This window comes from Nannospalax galili, unplaced genomic scaffold, assembly GCF_000622305.1.
Source record: "Nannospalax galili isolate Female #2095 unplaced genomic scaffold, S.galili_v1.0 scaffold346, whole genome shotgun sequence".
Classification (NCBI taxonomy): Eukaryota; Metazoa; Chordata; class Mammalia; order Rodentia; family Spalacidae; genus Nannospalax; species Nannospalax galili.
In genome coordinates, this window is record NW_008357637.1 from 4,674,127 (window position 1) to 4,695,064 (window position 20,938).

General features: G+C 41.9%; 1 protein-coding gene across 4 annotated transcripts in view; it reads right to left on the minus strand.

Annotated features, from left to right (window-relative positions):
- Positions 1–4,460: 4,460 nt before the first annotated feature.
- Chn1 (chimerin 1) overlaps positions 4,461–20,938 on the minus strand; it is a 193,083-nt gene continuing 176,605 nt past the window's right edge. For 2 of the 4 annotated variants that reach the window (XM_008855298.2, XM_029557250.1), the window contains 5 exons: positions 17,521–17,694; positions 16,780–16,857; positions 10,173–10,310; positions 6,616–6,721; positions 4,461–5,335 (listed from right to left, as the gene is read on the minus strand). In XM_008855298.2, coding sequence (XP_008853520.1) covers positions 5,164–5,335; positions 6,616–6,721; positions 10,173–10,310; positions 16,780–16,857; positions 17,521–17,694 — 668 coding nt within the window. In that variant the 3' untranslated portion in view covers positions 4,461–5,163. The remainder of the gene's footprint in view (positions 5,336–6,615; positions 6,722–10,172; positions 10,311–16,779; positions 16,858–17,520; positions 17,695–20,938) is intronic. The other 2 variants (XM_029557249.1, XM_029557251.1) reach the window with 1 other exon arrangement.

The window sequence follows — 20,938 nt, forward strand, 5'->3', positions numbered from 1 at the left end:
TCCCTACAGGTAAGATGCTCACCTCAGGAATTTGGGGGCTAGGCTGGCTTGGGAGTGGGGCCCAGGAAAGTTACTGGTCCCAGGAAGCTAGTGGCTGTGCCATCCAGGAATGCAAAGGGAGGTGGGGGAAGGAAGGGGCCCTGAGGGCTCCCGGGGAGTACTGGGAGAAAATGGGTTGGTTTGGATGCAAAGGATCAGGAATCAGTGTGGACTCTGGGTCAAGAGGTCAGCCCAGGGGTTTAGGGTGCCAACGCAAGAAATGGGCCAGTACCCAGACCAGGAGGAGAGATAGGGTGGGGGAGCTGGGAGGGTGAATGAGGCTGCAGAATCAAGGCGTGGTGGGTTCAGTGGGACTTACTCAGGAAAGATGCTGCCACCAGGAAGCTGGTGGCTGAGCAGTCCAGGGAAGCAAATGTAGGTGGTGGTGGAACCAGGCCCAGAGGGCTCTTGGGGATTGGAGGGAGGGATTGGGTTGGTGTGGATGCAAAGGATCAGGAAGTAGTGGGGATTCTAGGCCAAGAGGTCAGTCTAGGCGTCTGGGGTGCCAAGGCAAGAAATGCACCAGTATCCAGGTCAGGAGGAGAGATGGGGTGGGGCAGCTGGGAGGGTGAATGAGGCTGGGGGAGTCAAGCTGCCAGACTTACCCAGGAAAGATGCTGGCACCCCTACCTTGGGACAGTGTGTTCACTGAGGGAGTTGTTTTTTTTTTTACCACATGAGTCCCAAGAATCAAACTAAGGTTGTCTGGCTGGGTGAACTGGCTGAGTCATCTTGCCAGTCCCTACATCAAATATTAACACACACACACACACACACACACACACACACACACACACACACGGTACTCGGGACCCAGGCCTTTGAGTATGTTAGGAAAGCATTCTACCACTGAGCTATTTCCCCAGCCCAACAAACAATTTCTTAAAGATTAATTGAAAGGTGGAATTTGCAATTGTAATAGTGAACATTTTGTTCTCTTCTACATTGTCTAACCTCTGCTCAGTTCACTGGAAACACAACAAATTACCTCGGATTAAGGTTTAGTCAGAGGGAATGTCACTGTCATACCAGTTGAAACTGGCTATTTGGGAAACTTGCCTGTTATTTCTCCAGTCCTGATTTCTCAGCTGGTCAGATAAACAGCTTAATTCCAGCCTGGCAGAGGTGCAAGTTTGCTGTCACACGTCAAACTGCAAAAGCTATGGCCACAAAGTGTGATAGCACTTAATTAAGATGGCAAGGGCAATACATTTGTGGGTAGGAAAAACAGTACAGGCAGGCTTTGATACTTGCTGAGTTTCAGGGATCCACTAGGGGTCTTTGAGTCTTCGCAGAGAAGCGGATAGACTCATCCCTAGCTGTAGTTACCATCCACTGTGCACCAGTGTAACCCAAGCAAGGGCAGTGTGTCACAACGCAAAGGGATGGACAGCCTTAATCTGCTACAGAGAAATGAGAAACAAGTGACTCCCCAGACATGGACGCTTGGCTCTGTATCTAGACAGCACTTGCCTACCCAGAGGGACTGGTGGATGTGCGGATCTGGTGAAATGACTTTTGCTTCCATTTTCTTTCCCTGTTGGTCAAAGAAGTGCTGAAGGTGAATTCCAAAGTACCAAACGGAACTGTGAGCTCACATTTCTCTTGCCCCATGTCCTAGCATGGTGCCCATGGAAATGTGAGTAGGGCTGATGTTCCAAGGGACATAGGAAATCACCCCTTTTGAAGAGCCAGTGTAAGTATGAACTGGATCTTTAAAATCAGTTTGACAGGTCCCTAATATTGCCCCTACAGTCTTCTGCACTCCACTACAATGCACGCAGCTGAAGTGAGGTCTCAGCATTCTGTGGTGAGGCACCATGGTGCATGTGAAGAACATGACTAGATCAGGAAATTCTCTCGTATCCCTAATAGACAGATGCAAAATAGCATACAGCTGTTATAGCACAAGGAGCTATTAAAACACTAAAAGATTCCCAAAGACACTGACTTCTCAATTTCTAAAATATACAGTTGAGAGACGTGGATACCTTGAATTCTTAATGTAAACTTAGGGCTTTTTTTTTTTTTGCTTTCAGCTGAACTTGCCAGTAACACCTGGACTTGCCAAAATGCCTAATTAGCTTTGGAGTGACAGCTATAAACACTGTTAAAGATGATGATGGAGGTGGGGCTGGGGATGTAACTCAGTGAGGTGGCACTTGTCTAGCAGGTACCAATTCCCAGAACTGAAAAAAAAGCTTGGAACCCTGAACCTTTCTCAATTCTTCTTCTGAGTTCAAGTAACATAAATAGTTTAATGTCTGTTTCTCCCCTTAGAACGTTTTTACATACCAATTCAATTAAGAATTTTCTATTAGCTGGTATGTCACTAAAACCCTGAAATTCTTGCTTTTTCAATAATGTCTGACTACCTACAGCTTAGAATATATGGGCACTTGACACTGAGGACAGAGTGCCTGTAGTGAGTGGGCATGGGAGCTGACTGACCTCTCTGTCTACTCTGTTTGCCTCATCGTCAAAAAATGTCGCACTGACCAGAGAAAGACATGCCTAGAACTTTCTGGGTAGTTATTGAACAAATGTCTCTGAATGGCTGGGAACTGTTTCTTCATTTAAGAAAATGCCATCCATCCATCAGTCCAAGTGTGTTCACAGATGAGGTAACTGGGATTTGTATCTGCACAACCCAAGGGTATGAACTACACATCCATATTTAAAAATCATCCAAGCACATTCTTCACAAACTGGCAAACACTGCCCGTGTCTGCAGATGGGTTCAGAACTTGTTCAAATGGTCTGCCTAATATTTACTGCCACTACGTGATAGGTCAGCATCTCCACAGGCATTGTGTCTGGTAGATAATTATTGTTCTAAAAGGTGTCTGTCTACTCTGAAGTCAACCAAATCGTGCCTCCCACTGCCCCTCATTCCTTCTTCCTCTGCCTCTTGGTTTCTTTACATTTGTGAGGCAAGTACTCACTCTGAGCACTCCTATCCCCAATACTTTCTTTTAGGAAAAAACTGGTTTAACGCATTCTAACAAAGCATTCTTTTACACAACTGGATTCCTCATTCAAAACAAAGAAGGTGTGGAGCAATTGTAGTTCAATGTTGTACCTAACCCAGGAACAGTTATCAGACCAGATTTCTGTGATGAATATACTTCATAGGTTAAAAGCACTTGGTGTTCAGTCTTTTAATAAGCAGTTTCCACTTTAAAGATGGTTAGTGTTCCATAAAATAAAACTCTGCACTTTATCAATCTGTGTGTTCTGTTTGATAAGTCTTAGTACAGTGCCATTTTTCACAGGACATTGGTTAAAGAGAGCTGTGATGGAATATTTCCCAACAGCCATACTCGATGTAAACAGTAATAAAAGGTCAACTGCCTACAATAGCCCATGGAGAGAAAAGATGGAGCTAGAGAAACCTCATATATCCTTCAGTTCCCATTATTTTTTAGATAGTTCAGAAATGTATTTTATTTTTAACCCTTTGTTTTGAGCCAAGGTCTCCTTTAGTTGCCCAGGCTGGTCTCCAGCTCCTGCACTCAGTGCTTCTCCAACTAACTTTAGCCTTCCCAGCAGCTGGGACTACAGCACACCACCTTGCTCAGCTGTTTTACTTTGGGGTTTTTTTGTTTCAGACAGGGTCTCATGTAGCTCAGGCTGACCTTGAACTCTGATCTGCCTGCTTCTATCTCCCAAGTGCTGGGATTACAGGTATGCACCACCATGCCAACTTTTGCTTCATTGTTGTTTAAAACAGGATAGAACTTTAGTTCCAGGTGGGTGCTCATTTCATAGTCCAAGAAACAGAATGAGATGGTCAACTGCTCAGAGCCACATGGATGACTGGTGGTAGTCCCAAGCCCAGATCTCGGGTTTCTGGCATCCAGGGTAGCTTCCTCTACCTGACTTTGTTCCAGCTGTGTTATTGGCCCAATGCATATTAACCCTAGATTTTTCAACAAAGTAGGTATTTAGAAAGAGCCACTCTTTTAGTTAGCTCTTTTAAAATTTATTTTTATTTTATGTGTATGAGTGTTTTGTATGTAAGTGTAAAATATCCTCGGAGGCCAGAAAAGGGCATCAGATCCCCTGGAACTGGAGTTTCAGACATTTGTTACTTGCAATATGAGTGCTGGGAACCGAACCTGGGTCCTCTGTAAGAGTAGCAAGTGCTCTTAACTGCTGTCATCTAACCCCTTAGTTAGCTCTCTTTAGCTTCTGAATCTAGAAGGAACTCCTGTCTGCACTCCCCAAAACACTGAGTAAATATTATAGGAGAAGAAAAAATAAATCTAATAAATGAATGCTGATTCTAGATAGTTGAAGTTATTTTAGGAGATTACCACAACATTTTAATAATAAGCAGTGAGAAGAGATAATCAGAATGAAGTGACCCAACACAGTTTTCTGATTATTTTCCCTCATGGCAAAGAAAGCTATTAATATTTTTTGATTTCTAAAAGCCAAATTTAATAAATTAATAGATTCATGCCAGGTAAAAATATAAAATTACAACTGAAAACCAACAATTTAACAGAAAATGCTCTGCTTGGTACAATTTTATTGGTAGGATAACTTACTAAAGTGACAAATCTGAAAACATACTTTGCTTTTGCTGAAAAGAAAGCACTATGTTAGAGCAGAACTAAGAGAGCGCGGAAAGAAACCATTTGTGAAGTCAGCTATGATAGTCTATGGTAATGCAACAGCCGGGGTGCTGTGTATCCATGCGCATGTGCAAGTGAGTGCAAGCATCAGAAACCAATGGCATGGACCCCAACACAAAGTCACAACAGCTTACTCTGGGAAACATGCTGGGTGACGGCCACAGACGACCCGGGGCAGAAGCGGTGCAGGTACAGGTCTGCTTCCTTGTGTGGGGTTTCCTTACCAAACAGGGCTAATCATGCAGTAGCTTGAGTTTCTCTTAACATGATAAACACCCAGGATACTAGAACTGGAAAGTGTGTATTCACTGTTTTACAAGGACAGTTGAATGGCGCTACAGAAATGACAAAGTTCCTTCACTTTAATCTGGTTATTTGGCCAAACCTCTAACCAAGAAACAATTCAGCTAATGGAGCCAGTAAGGTTACAATAAAACATTCCTTCATCTGTAAAACATTTCTTTCCCCTTCAAATTAAAATTTAAAATAAAATGTCTTCATTTTTGATAAGCAGCTCCACCACCAGTCTCTGATATCGTATATCATTCAATGCGGCCATGGCGTCTAGTTCTGGGGATCTCATGAGGGTTGGACCAAACACAATCCCAAGGTTCTCTGCACTCATTAGGTTCTCCTTCTCATGAAGGGTCACTCTGGAAAACACAAAGGGATAGGTGGTGATTTGGGTAAGGAGGGCAGCTCTTCATCCAGCCTGGGCACCAAAACGAAGACCAGACTCAGTCAAGGTTCATGCCCACTGCTCAACTCGTGCCCCAGGTTTTTTTAAAAAATTTTTTATTTTTCAGTAACTTCAAAGGACTGACTCTTCTTAAAGTAGGTTATAATGATAAAGAATTTAAGACTCTGGTGACTGCTGGGGCTCAAGCCTGGATGGTGTGACTTTGGATGTTTTGGGATTCTCCTGCCTCAGCCACATTTGCGATTTGCAGGAGCAGGGGGAGGACTGGGTCACAGTGGCAGTTGCACATGCCCTTCCCCTCGGCGCTCTGGCTTCCCCTAGAGGTTTTCTGCAGAGTGAAGTTTGCTGAGTGTCTAGGAAGAAAACAGTTGTTAGTGCAACAAAGCGTGGCTCACAGGACTGCATTGGAGTCTGTTTCTGTTCCTTTTACTACTCCAGCAAGAGCACAGATTGTAATTTAAGTCACTACTTTGTTTTAGTATGGAACACTTAATTACAACCAAATATGAGCAAGCTTGAATTCACAAGTGGTGCTGTACACAGCACACTCAACCATGGTTTTAACTCAGGGTACTTTTAAAGAGGGAAAGCACAAATATCTGTGAGTGACTAAAACGTGCCTGGTCACAGCTCATGCCTTTGGGCATACAAAATTTTTGTTTCTAATTGGTTTTACATTTTAAAGCCCTAATCCCGATATTTAAGTCATATAATTGTGAAATTTTTGCTTTAACTAGGAAAGTTCGCCATCAATCACATCAAAGCTTAAAACTCAAAGTAATTAAAACAGTCCTCCTTTTACCCCATCTCTTTATGTCACTTTCCAGTGTTGGTAACATTAACTCAATGATCTAAAACCTCATCACCAAAGTTAAGTGCTTATTTTGGAGCAAGAAGATAAGAAAAGTGAGCCTCCCCACAGACTGCTTTGCTTTTGCTTGACAGTGGCCACATGCTCTTCTTCATCCACGCATGTCTGCAGAACACTGGTATTTCTAGCATACTTAACAAACATATCCTAGAACTGCAAACACATGCAGTTCAGAGTCAGGTCAGCACATAGTACTGACATTCTGAGCATTCCTTCTCAAGCAACATGATTTCTCACAGGAGGACAATGTAGCTATGCATTTACTCCACAGAATGTTCGAACTTTCTTTCACCTTTTGCTTCCTTACGTTCCTAAGATTTGGTTGCCATATAAGCATGTAGGACACCAAGTCTGTAACTTGCCTTTTCAGATGCGCCATGAGGTACCGGAGGGTCTCGCAGTGAGCAGGTGGCAGCAGTTTCAGTGCTTCATGAAGGGTCTCCAACTGCTCATCAGGATCCATGATTTCTAAAAGAGCAAGTTCAATACCAGGGAGAAACGCTCTAACAGAAAGCTCAGACAAATGGCTCAGTGAATGCTATTCCGAAGTGCCTTTCTAGAGCCAGTAGAAGATGCTTGTTCACAGATCCTTGCTCACAGCCTTGGAAAATATTTTTAAGGCTCAAGTCACAGATTTCCAAAGGCCATCTTAGTTTCTGCGTAGGAATGCTGTTTACTGGGCCTTTAGAGGAACATCCTTTTTTTTTTTTTTTTTTTTTTTTTTTGAGCATCTTAGCAACTAGGGAAAATGGATACACTGGATATTCAGGAGGTGACTATAAAAAAATTCAAATATGTACAAAGGTAAGCAAAGTTTTATCCATTCTAACAAGTTCATCTGAGAACATAACAGACATGCTTAAGTGATGGCACATTGTACATTGTGCAAATATTTTGGCAATTCCCTTTCAGAGACAGTATACAAGCCATGCTACCCCACTGGCCCTTGTGACTCCTGCCAAAATCTTACTGATAGTCTTTTAAAAAATGACTTTTTCTTTGCAGTGCTAGAGATAGAACCCAGGGCCTGGCATATACCACAGATGCTGGCAGGTCCTCTGGGAAGGCCTGCTTTCTGTTCTAGAGCAGTATCTCAGCTGGCGGGAGCAGGAGCAAAGGAGGTATGGACAGACCCAGACTCCCAGGAAGGATTCAAAGAGTACGTACCCAGTTTTCGAGAGGCCTGTAGCCTACAAAGGAGGGATGGCACAGCTCCACCAGCTTTTGCAGTAGAAAGCTTTAACATGGGTGCTGAGAAATGCCAAGGCATTTTTGGAGGGGGAAGTGCTAAGAGTTAACTCTGTTAGGAAGGATCACCTCACTTTACCCTCCACTCAGAAGTGGGTCCCTTCTTCTCTCTTCCTTTGTAGAGCCAGACAGGGTGTAGAGCAGAGAGAGCAAGGGCTTTGATGAGAGGTACAGGAGGGTTTATTTACTAATAAACCATAATATCTTCTTTCTAAAATGATAATATGGATGTAAAGTGACAGGCCTGATTCATGGCAGGCAGCTCGTGTATCCTCTGCAACTGTTAAGGTCTCTGATCTTCATATGTGCCTTATGAAAGATACCTGTGTCTAAACATCTAAAGCACGAAGTCGGAAAGGACATGATATTCCATGATGCCATCAGCCTCAAACACCACCACATGTGGTTATATGAGGTTACAGAGGGTACCAAGGTTTCTGGTGTTAGAGAAATGGCTCAGTGGATCACAGCACTTGCTGCTCTTGCAGAGGACATGGGTTGGTTCCCAGCTCCCACATGGGGACTCATAATTGCCTGTAAATCCAGTTCCAGGAGACTGACACTTTCTTCTGGCCTTTGTGGGCACCAGGCACACACATATACACACATAAAAAAAATCTTAAAAAAAGAACTCAATTCATTTAGATTACAGAAGGAAGTGTTTATTTCTATCTTGATTTTAGAGCTAAGGTGGCTTGCTGATTTCAGATAGGAAAGCTGTTTCTGAAACAAAACAAATCCTACAGCAATGATAAATGGTTTGGATGAACAAAAAAAGATTTTCCTCCATAGTGAGTGTGGGTTAGGTCATGAGGAGTTGTGGGGTCAGAGGCTTCAGAATCTAGTAAGAGGCCAGGGTATTACCTAGACAGTGGGTATGGGGTTCAGAAACAGGGAGTGATCATCGCTCTCTTTGTTTTGGCTCAGGTACTAAGTCAAATTCCGGTTCTGATCTCAAGCAACACAGCAGCAGGAACACACACCTATTCAGCCATGTCAGTGTTGTCCTGGGGACTATGCAAGCTGGGTAAGCAGCCCTCCACGGTGAGCACCCTCTATGGTGAACATCCCACAGCCCTCTATGGTGGGCAGCCCTCCACAGTGGGCATGCTCTCCAGGCTGGTGCCATTAGCTGAGGACTGCTATAAACTCCCTAGACAATCTTCATGATGTGCTGAGTCCACCTCAAGATGAGAAGAGTTCCCTTTCCAGGCTAACTTGGAGTCAGTGCTCCTTCTCTCTCTGTTCTCTGAGAGCTCTAGGTAGCCTGGGAGAGAAATGGAGCCCCTGAGGATCTAGCCACAAAAATTTTTAAAAAAGCTCTGAAGGGGAAGCTAAAATGTATAACAAAGGATGTTAGAGCTTCATGAAAGTAAAAGTCAAAAAGTAAATCAGTGTTACTAAGGAAGTGATGTTATTATTTAAAGATCAAGATAACATATGGTTTTAAAGAAAGAAAAGCATAGAAGTATATTCATCTTCTGAAAAATAAAATTAGTGAGGCCAACACTAAAAATATGTTAAGATTTCCCTTCTTTAAAAAGTGAAACACAACTTACAGGTATGATTTTTGTAGAATAAATAAAATTTGACAAGTGAGCTTTGGTTTTTTTTTTTTCCATTTTCATCTCAACTAGAATTTAAAAAATAACTTCTTGGTAGTGAAGCCCTGGGTTCAATTCCCAGTTCTGAAAACAAAGCAAAACAAAACAAGTTTCTTTTTTTTTAATTTTTTTGATTTCTTTATTTATTTTAATGTGTATGAGTGTTATGCCGACATGTGTGTAAGTGCACCCATATCAGGCAATGCCCATGGAGGACAGAAGAGGGCGTCAGATTCCTTGGAACTGAAGTTATAGAAGTTTTGTTAGTTGCCATGTGGGGTGCTGGGATTTGAATCCAGGTCCTCTGCAAGAACAGCCAGTGCTCTTAACTGCTGAGCCATCTCTCCAGCCCCCAAAACAAGTTTCATGAAATGAAGTTGTATTCCTTAAAGCATGATTGATGGACCAGCGCTAGTTTGTGAACTGTTAAAATGTCTATATATGTACAATAAGTACAAAAATTGAGAAACATTAGAAACCTGTACAGCAATCTGACAGTAACAGTTGTTTGCTGAGTTAAATATTACAACAGTTTGTTTTGGATATTTGATTTTTTTTTTCTAATTATTTATTCTTATTTTTTTCTTACAAAGTGTTGGTCCATATCTAAGCAGCGTTGGTATGGGCTTATTCTGGAAAACTAGTACATTAAAAAAAAAAGCTTCTCAAGGTGGTAGTCATAGGTGGTCTGTGTTAGAGAGAGTGCAAAATGCTTGTGAGTGTATTAACCATGGAGAGTTTCAGGGAAAGATTTCACAATATATCCAAGGGACTAGAGAGATGACTCAGCAATTAGGAGTGCTTGCTGCTCTTACAAAGGATCCGAGTTTGGTTCCTAGTACCATGCCAGATGGTTCACTACTGCTTGTAACTCTAGTTCCAGGGGGATTGAACATCTCTGACCTCTGTGGGCACCTGCACTCATGTTCATACAACTAATATACAGATACACACACTCATAATAAAAATAAAATAAACACACACACAGATACTCAGCAAAGAAACCAGGAAATGAAGACCAAGAAGAGGCCGTTTGCTGGGCCTGGGGACTACACATTCATACTTACTGGCAGATTCTATGAACTTGGGGTAGGCATCATACGTGATGAGAGGAATGGGCAAATCCCTGAAGTACAGTTTAAGTGCACCAGTGATAATATTGATATCTTCATACATGTTCACAGAAATATCGGCTTTTTCACCATCTTTTAGAAGAAACAAAAATAAATATCTAGAGTCATAGCCAGCACCATTTTAACACATGACAGTTTTGTATATGATCAGATTTTTAAGATGCAACGCTTTTTTTTAATCAATTAAAAATGTATTTTCATTACTGCCAAGAAACACTTGTTTTTAACATCAAATGCAGTGTGAAACATGACATAGATTAATGACGCATTTCAGAAAAACAGTAAATAAATTTTCAGATTTTTCTCATCTAAAGTTATTTATCTTCCTTGTTCAACTGTGAATGAGTGCAGAGAAAGTGAGGTGGAAATGTCTAAATTTCAGAGCTACCTGAGAGTTCTCAGGGGAACAACGCAGTGGTGCTTTTTTCCTGTTTTATAGAAACACAGTTTGTCAAAAAGGACAACAAAAGCACTTCCCACCTACGAAAGACCCCCAGCACCAAAGATTCCCTGGGGGATGGTGAGACAGCTCAGTGGGTAGGGGCACTTGCCACTAAGTCTGACCACCTGAGTTTGATCCCCAGGACCCATCATGCTGGAAGGAGAGAACCCAGTTCCCAAAAGTAGTCCTCTGAGCTTGACATGTGTGCCCACAAAATAAATATATGCAAAATAATAGTAATAATAACAATAATAAATAATAATAAAGGCCCCCTTGTTTCATTCACTGCAGGCTTCATATAAATAACAGCTGGATCTTGTCTAACTAAGCCCTATGGGTAGGCAAGACAGTGAGAAATAAAAAAGCAAAGCAAACAAACCAAATGCCCCATAAGCCCAAAGAAAATGCTCTAAGACGTGAGTGTTGAAATAATGAAAAGGAAGGGCACCATCAAATGGAAGATCTGGAAATGATGGGAAAGCAAGACTGGTCTTTGGAGTAGCCTGTGCTTAGCTCTTTACCTTGTTATAATATCTGAACTTCTATCTACTAAAGATTTAATTAGTATCATTTTTCTTGCTAGGGTGTGTGTGTTTGTGTGTTTGTGTGTGTGTGTGTGCACATGTGTGCATAAGTAAACAGATTAACTGGAACTTCCATATATTAAAATATTATTTAGCAATGAAAAGAAATGAATTAAGTTACAAAAGCCAAACATACACACACAAAACCATAAATGCAGAGTGACAGGAGTCAGTCTGAAATGACTTTGTAATGTATGATTGTAACTGACATTCTCTGGAAAAGGTAAAACAGGTTCATGGTTGACAAGTGTTTGTGAGAAAGAAATAAGAGACAAACAAGTAGAAGATAGGGATTTCTAACTTGTAATCCCAGCACTTAGGAGATAAAGGTAGGATGATCAAGAGTTTTAGGCCTGCCTACATTACATAGTGAGAACTTCTTTGATTAAAACAAAATCAAGTTAGTAACAGGAAAATTGTGGGTATGGCAGGAAGGAGGGGTTATATATGAAATCACTGTTACTTTCAGCTCAATTATTCTGAAACTCTTAAACTACTGGGAAGTCCATCTAAAAAAAATCCAGCCTCTTTAAAATTGCAAACTACTCCAGCCCATGGGACTCACTGTCATTACTGACTCTACTTGTGTGCTCTCTTTGACCTTGGGTTAAGGTCATGTATGGCGCAGGACAAAGCAGAGTAAAATGCTTTCTGGAAACAAAAGGCAAGCCAGAGTTCTCCAGCAGGAGACAGCAGGAAGCATGTAGGGCCTGTGTCCCAGAGACCTGCAACGGGGGAAGGACAAGCCTACTTGAAGGCAGAAGAACAAAATCAAAATTGTTTCTCAGGGATTGGAGAGATGGCTTAGCCCTTAAGAGTACTGGCTGTTCTTGCAGAGGACCTGGGTTCAGTTCCCACACCCACTTGAGGGCTAACAACTTTCTGTAACTCCAGTTCCAGGAAATCTGATGCCCTCTTCTGATCTCTGTGGGCACTGCACGCACAGAAGCACTTAACACGCAGGCAGAACACTCAGATACATAAAAATTTTTAAAAATCATAAAAATAATTTCTAGCTAGGCATGGTGCGCACACCTGTAGTCCCAGCACTTGGAGGCAGAGGCAGGCAGATCTCTGTGAGTTCAAGGCCAGCCTGGTCTACATAGTGAGTTCTAGGACAGCTGGGGCTACAGGGAGACCCTGCTTCAAAAAGAAAAAAAAAAAAAAAAAAAACTAAAAAAGCAACTTTTCTTTTTTCTAAAATTAAGAAAATTGCTGGATGTGATGGTGCATCCTTTCCCTTTAATCCCAGCATTTGGGAGGAAGAGGCAGGTGGATCTCTGTGAGTTCAAGGCCAGCCTGGTCTACACAGCAAGTTCCAGGGCAGCTGGGGCTACAGGAAGACCTGTCTCAAAAAGACAAAAAAAATTATTTTTATTTTATATCTATGAGTGTTTTGCTTGCATGCATGGAAGTGCACCATGTGTGTGCAGTGCCTGGAGAGGGCAGGCATTGGTGCCCAATGTCAGGGTGTCAGATCCCTTGGAACTGTTAGCCTCCATGCAGGTACTGGAAACTGAACCCAGGTCCTCTGTAAGAGCAGCCAGTGCTCTTAACTGCTGAGCCATCTCTCTCCAGCCTTTTTTATTTTTATTTTTCCTGCCGTTGGGTTCCTGTTTAAATATCTATTAATCGATTTCTATTAAGAATCCAGATTTCAAATGCCCTCCTATTCATAGGATATAGGCCACTTCTCCAATTTGGTTTGGAAAATAGTCACTGTTCTTGTAGTTTAGCTACATATAGGTATAGTTTGGAGGCACCAAATGATCCAGTGGAAGCCACCAGGCTGCTGACAGCTCAGCCCTCTCCTTTCAGCTGTTTTCTGGGCCTATTATTTTTGGCTACTCATCCCATGCACAGTCATTCTCTGATCATCTTCAGGTTTTAGCATCAGTGAATGCACTGCTTCCTGGGAAGGCCTTTTCTAATATCCAGCATCACTGATGCTAAAACCTGAAGATAATCAGAGTGACTTACCTACCAGACTATGCTTAGTTCTCCACTTTTAATATTTTCCTTTATGGAACTTATTAAGATGAAGTCAATAACCACTGTGAGATTATTATCTCAGGTGAGCCCTCGATGGATGCAAGGACCAAGGATACAGGGTTAACTGTTGTATCTAATGTAAAGCACTTGCTACCTGGCGTGTGACAGCTGCTTACTGAAATTCTGGAGTAAATATATCAGTTGAAAAGAGACTTTAAAAAGCTAGGAACCTAAAAGATAAACATTCTTGAATTTATTATGTAATTGTTATTAAAATAGTTCTTTTAAGCTGGGCGTGGTGGCACATGACTTTAATCCCAGCACTCCGGAGGCAGAGGCAGGAGGATCTCTGTGAGTTCAAGGGCAGCCTGGTCTACATAGTGAATTCCAGGGCGGCGGGGGCTTAAGGGGGGCCCTGGCCAAAAAAAGACCAAAAAAAAAAAAAAAAAAAGTTCTTTTAAAGCCTCATTTAAAATTTGTATGTAACATTTTTAGGTTTATAAACAAATTTTACTGATATAATTCTCACATGGAATCAATGACTTAAAATACATAATTCAATGTTTTTCATATATTTACAACTGCATGCTTACCACCATAATCTGATTTTTAGAATATTCTCATTTCCCTGGAATATGAGGACCTGAGTTAGTGCCACTACCCAAGTCCAGGGCCCAGCCAAGGCCCACACACTTCTTATCTCAATTGATTTATATATGCCAACGATTTCATGTATGGAATTCCATAATATGCTCTCTTTTGTGATTTCTTCCACTCCATCCCCTTTATTGAATATATTCTGTTGTATTAAACCCTGAATTTAAGCAGTATTTTATTTACTTGTTTATTTTGTGTGAATATGGGCATGCATGTGCCAGAGAATGCACACGGGAGTCAGATAACAACTTGCGGGAGTCAGTTCTCTCCTTCCACACAGGCTGCCAGGTGCAGTGGCAAGAATCTTTATCTACTGAGCCATCTCACCAGCTCTTTTTCTTTTAAAAATTTATTTTTTTGGTCTTTTTGAGACAGGGTCTCCCTGTAGTCAAAGCTGGCCTGGAACTTGCTAGGTAAAGCAGGCTGGCCTCAATCTCATAGTGATCCACTTGCCTCTGCCTCCTGAGTGCTGGGATCAAAAGCGTGCATCACTAAACCTGGCTTCCTTTAAAAAAATTTAAAATCTGAATTTAAATAAGAATATATGTACATACTGTTCCATTCTTTTCACTTTAAGTTTTAATGTTTAAAAATAATATAGCCTGGGGCTGGAGAGATGGCTCAGCAGTTAAGAACACTGACTGCTCTTGCAGAGGACCTGGGTTCGATTCCCAGCACCCACATGGTGGCTGCAAACCGTCCTTAACTCCAGTTCCAGGGGAATCCAAAGCCCTCTTCTGACCTCCATGGCATTGCATGACACGGGTGCACTCACTTACATGCACGCAATACACTCATACACATAAAATAAAAATAATAAATAAAATATTTTTTAAAATATAGACAATCTGGAGTGCGAAATCTAGGTACTGAGTTGTTCAAGCAGGGCTACACCTCAAGCAGCACAGTCTGTAGCATCTCTGCTCCCCAAGTCTTCCTTTACTTTTCAGCTCTTGACTCATTAACCATGCCTGGGGCTCTTGTGGGATAAGGCTCAAGGGTTTTTCCTGGCCTCCACCATGGAGCCCTCGGTGTACCCACCATATTGTATAGTCTCACCAGAAGGCAAAATGCAGCAAAGCTGAAAGGCACCTGCTGGCCTTAAGACTGGGTGGTGCTCCAGTTGACTATCTCCTAAGTGAGAGAAGACTTCCCAAAATTGCCTTTTCACCCAAGCGAATCCATGCCAGTCTTCTCTGCATCCTGTCTTCTTCTTTCTTGGATCTGATTATTTGAAAGCTAAGCCTTCTGTACTCTTAATTACTTCATATCGCCCTGTTATTGAGTACACTGCTCCTTTGAACAAACAGAGATTTGGGCAGCCTTAGAGGCAGGACTGATTTAAGTGATCTGCCCTGCTGGTTCCTCCACATCCTTGTTAAAACTCTAGGCATGATTCCTACAAATGACCGCTGGGAATGCCCTGGAGGAGGTTAAGCACATGGAGCCAAGGAAAACCCTTCAGGAATCTTCAAATCTGTTAGTGGTATTCAGGGTTCAAAAGAGTGTCTCAAATTTTAGCGAAAGAAAACTGTCACACTGGTTTGTTTGCTGTGGTTGATGTGAACAATCGGTCTTTTTACTAGTGTTGCTTTCATACTGAGAATCAAGACTACAGGCTGGGAATGGACACACTCAGCTGCTGCCTCTCCAATAAAGGAAATGCCTCTTAACACGTCATGTGGCATACACTGAGGATTCTCCTCGATGTTTACTTGTTTACAACATATTATTTCTTCACCGTACCTTCTTTGTTCACATCATGTACTTAGGCTTGCCTAAATAGCAGGTTGATAATAATATTTATTTTTGTCTTCTGACTTTGTGGCTTCTAAGAAGGCTGCCAACAGGAGAGGACCGTGACAGAACTAGAAACATAGACATTATCAGGCTGGGGATGAGCCTTAGTGGTAGAGAGTACTTGCTTAGCACCTGTGAGGCCTGGGTTCAATCCCCAGCCCTGCCCCACGACACACACACACACACACACACACACACACACACACACACACACGCACGGTTTAAAACAAAGAGGTTTTAAAAAAGATCACTAACTCTGTATTCAAGGAAAGACAAACTGGACAGCCACAGTAAAATGTAACTGAAATGTTATTTTAAAGTCCCACTAAACCGGTCATGGTGGCACATACCCACAATCTCAGCAGTGGGGAGGCAGGAGGACTTCAAGCTTGAGGCCAGTCTGGTCTACACAGCAAGACTGTTTCAACCCTCTGGCATGTTGTAAAAACAGCTCTACCAGGCTCCTCCTTGACAAGGCCCCTTGTCCCACTAGGGCAGGTTTCAGGCCATAGTATTAGCTCTTAGCTTTCTGGTTCCTGCACATGCGCCTAAACTGTCTCAGTCACACAGGATGCCTGGCAAGTGTGACTGGCAAGTGATGCAGGCTGGAACAGCTGTACCCCACCTTTTCTGTATACTTGGTAAATTTAATCCACCTGTATGTTTCCGATGAACTTGGAACTTTGCATTCTCAAATATTGGTGATATAGTTATTAAGCTTTGTGTTTCTCATCATGAAATCTGACCCTTTAATGCAGATAATATTAAGATAAGAAACTATACACTGACTTATTTTTGTTTGGGTTTTTTTTTTTTTTTTTTGAGACAGGGTTTCAGGTAGCCTAGGCTGGATTCAAACTCACTATGTACCGAAGGTGACCTTGAATTCCTGACCCTCCTGTTGCTACCTCCCAAGTGTTGGGATTACAATGTCCAGCTGAGTCTTTTGCAGAGTGTGACAATTATCAATCATTTAGAAAATTACTGTAAAAATAACATAAGAAATTGTGATTGTCTGACAAAGACTATCACTGCCCCAAGTTAATGTCTGTGCTGGAAAACATACCTCTGTCAAAAGCCATCTTGACGTCTTCAATTAGGTCACTAAATCCTGATACTCGGTATAGTCCTTCAGAATTAAGACCTGAAAAGAAATTGGAAAAGCACAGGTAATGTCTCAATAATAATGAAGCATGCAAGATTAGAAACTCTGTCACACTTTTCTCCTAAATAAAATGGATTCATAGTTCTTAATTCTGACCTGCTGTCACTAGGATATTTATAATTTGGCCTATCATGTTGCCTAATTAGATCAAATAACATTAAGTCCTAGGGGAAATAATTCATCACCTCAGTTCTATCATAAAGTCTTTATTTAAGAGAAGACAGAGAGAGCCTGTAGCAGGCCCATGGCAGTTTTTCCCACGTGAGAAAGAGTAATTAGGTGTGGCTCTGATTTCTGGCCTTGGTTACGTTAATAGGGCATTTCCACATTTGCTTTCTGGATCTGAGAAGCATGTGAAAGCTGAAAAGCGTAATCTATCTCTGATGGTGACTTTTGCAGACTGCAGGGACCATAGGTATATGTACCCTAAAGCATTTCCATAAATGGTTAAATGTATGCTGGACTCAAGCTATTTACTTATTCATTCTAGACTTTGCAAGCTCGTGTCACCTGATCCTATTTTCCCCAAATTATAGAAGATGATGAAAGTGCTGAGCATGAGACGCCAGTGAGGCAGTGAGGGAAAGCTACTACACCCTGCACCAGGAAAGGCTCACGCAGCCTGCACTGGAAGCACCTCACCTCTGGACTCGATCTCCCGGATGCACATGTCCACCACCATTGGCCGCTTGGTGATGTGAGCTTTCACAAGTGTTGTCAGGTCACAGCTGTACACCTTCTTCACGTGCTTCAGGTCTGGCTTACAGTCGTTTGGGACCATCTTGGAACATTGCTTATGAACATTCAAACCACAATCTGTGAAAAGAATAAAGGAAAAAAGTCATTATTTTCATAGTCTGGGCTTTCTGGTGTTTATTTCAGCAAAAGACACTTTGGCTTGAATTAGGTTTTAAAGTAAACTAGCCATTAGCTGTTCCTTCAAGGTAGAGAAACAGCTTCTCTTTCCTCTTGGAAAATTTTGGTTATGGCTAAGAGACCTGGATTCTAGTTCATGCCTCATCATCTAACTTCCTGTCTGACCCCAGAAGCACACAAAAGAAAAACAAAGCAAAACATCCAAACCAGTACATGCCTAATTGTTTACACAAATAATGGTTTGTCAAATAACCAATGCTAAGACTTGAATACTTATTTTCTCCAAAATTCATATGACAGTGTTGAGAGGTGTGATATGTGGAGAGGTGTTGGGTCAGGGGTCCCGTTCTCAATGGATCAGTGTTGCTGTGAAAAGGCCTGTGGGCGAGGGGTTCTCTTCTGCCACGTGAAGACAGTAATGCCTTCTCTTGACTTACTTTTTAAAAAATTATTTTTATTTTATGTGTATGAGTGAATTGCCTGCTTGTATCCAAGTGTACCCATTTCATGCAATGCCTGCAAAGGTCAGAAGATGGCACTGGATCCTTTGGAACTGGAGTTATGGATGGTTGTTAGCCACCATGTAGGTGCTGGGAACTGAACCCAGGTCCTCTGCAACAGCAGCAAGTACTCTTAACCATTGAGCCATCCCTCCAGCTCTCTCTTGACTTTCTACCTTCTGCTGTGGGAGGATGCAGCAAGAAGGTTCATACCAGATGCTTGTCCCTCGAGCCTAGACCTCCCAGAACCCAGAATTGGGAGATCTAAATTTGTGTTCATTATAAATTACCCATTCTGAGGTACTTTGATACAGCAGTAGAACATGGACCAGTCAGATATGATATGGCAGCAGATCATGGACCAGTCAGATAGTTCACAATAATTTTCTTGAAAGCCACATGAAAAATACGTCTACTGTAAGCTATAATTATATTGCAATACACTTGGTATCAAGTGGAGCTGGACACTCCAAAGTATTTGAAGTCCTCTTAAAATACAACACTGCTCCTATTTCTATCTACTCACAAACGCTTTCCCGCGTAGAAGCATGCAGTTCACCTGGTAGTCTGAAGCAGCCATCACTATTCTTCCTGCTTCCATCAGCTGCTGACAATTACTGAGGACTTACTGTTGTCAGCCACCGTTCCAAGTGTCTTGTGCTTATTACTTTGTCTAAAATCACAAAGCTGCATGAAATTGGTACTACCTCTCATTTTGTATTTATACCTGAGCAAACTAAGGAATGTCTTCCACACGGTGCAGACGGACGCTTCTGCAGCCCCCAGTTCCCCACATCACATTGCCTCTACTCAGGTTACTTCTCTCTCTGCTCTGTCATTTTGTCGGGCTGTGATATCCAAGGTCCCAGAATTCAAGCATTTCTGGTTAATATTTTGAGACATTTTCTTTTTCAGCAAGAAGAATACAATGAGGTTTCAGAAAGAATAAAAGGAATACAAATAATTTGCTAAATTAGACTGAAAAGTGGTAACTTATACTAAAATTAATGCGTTTGTTTAAAAAAATATACCCCTCTTGTTTTTAAATTCACACAACTCCCATCATGACCACTTGTGGAACTAGTTTAAGTGAAGCAAATGCAGTTTATTGCCTTAATGAAACCAGTAAGAACCTCAGAGCGACCTGTGGCCGCTGGCCAGCTTCATTCCACTGTCACTTCTGGCACAGAGGAGAACCATAATGGCTATCACAATTCCTGAGCTGACACATTCAGGTCCTGGTGATGCTGATGACAGACACCACCGTTAGGACTTCTGGCAAAACTTATCAGCTGCAATCTAGTTATGTATGTCATAGCACAGACAAGAGGAGCCACACATAAATGGAACTGGTTTATTAAATGTATAGACACTGACTACTTGAAAGAAGAGCTCCAAGTTGTAGCACCGAGGGAGGGATTAGATGTAGGAGCAGAGCCAGGCTACACTGGAGGGAGCTGGGTCTCCACCTGTGTGTTTAGGTGAACATCCCAGGGAGGGCACCATCACTGTCCAAACCCTATCATCACTAAGGATATAAAGGTTTCCAGAACCAAGACTTAATCTACCATCTGAGGAGACAGCACTCCACACACTTCAAGTAACTACCTAACCCAAACTAGTCCCTCTTGGTATCTATTTTACATAATATGTATGACTTCTTATCTGATCATAAGGCATATCACTGGCCATAAATGTGCATTTAAAAGATCTCTTCCCCCACCCCCCCGCAAACATTCAAATGTTCTGGATAACTTCTATAACTTTGGTTACATAAAACAGTGATAACTGTCCTTGTTTTTTAGAGCTTTCATGAGCCTTGATGTTTCTATACATAAAATGCTCACAAGCAGTAAAATGTGCTGACAATGTTGCTATTTAGAAGGATGAAGTAGCATTTGGAGAAGCCTTTCCAAGGTTTGCTGCAAGGTGTGTACAGGCACTATTACCATCAACTTAGGGTGAGAAGCTAAGCTGAACTCAAGGTTCTAAGAAAGGACTGAGTCACTGGGGGCTGTAGTCTTCCCCATCTATACTGTTCTTCACAGAGTTCATTATATAAAAGCATCTTCAGGTAAATAATGTATTATTTTTCTCTGCTTTCACCAAATCCTGAGGAGTTTTCAATGATTTTCTAAGTCTTTTACTAGTCTCTTACTCTCTATCCTGAGATCTCAACAACCCAAATACTAAACTCATTCCTGTCCTGTGGGTGTCAGAGGCTCAGTTTCCTTATTTCACTTTTAATGGTGCTGGGATAGAATCTAGCACCATGCCTATGCAAGGCAAGGGCTCTCTCATTAAGGGATAGCCCCAGCTCTTTCTGTTGCTTTTAAACATCTATTTTCTCACTTGCTTCAACTGGATGACTTTAAAAATATTTTTTTTATTTTTTAATTTTTATTTTACAAGTGTTTTGCCCGCACCTGTGTCATGTGGTGGCCATGGAGGCCAGAAGAGAGTGTCAGATCCCATGGAACTGGAGTTATAGACGGTTGTTAGCTGCCGTGTGGGTGCTGGGAACTGAACCTTGGTCCTCTGCAAGAGCAGCCAGTGCTCTTAACTGTTGAGCCATCTCTCCAGCCCCTCACTTTAATTTTTTAAAAAATATTTTAAAAATTCAACATGCTTTTATGTTTAAAGTTCTAGAGAGAATTGGACTGGAGGGAACATACCTCAACATA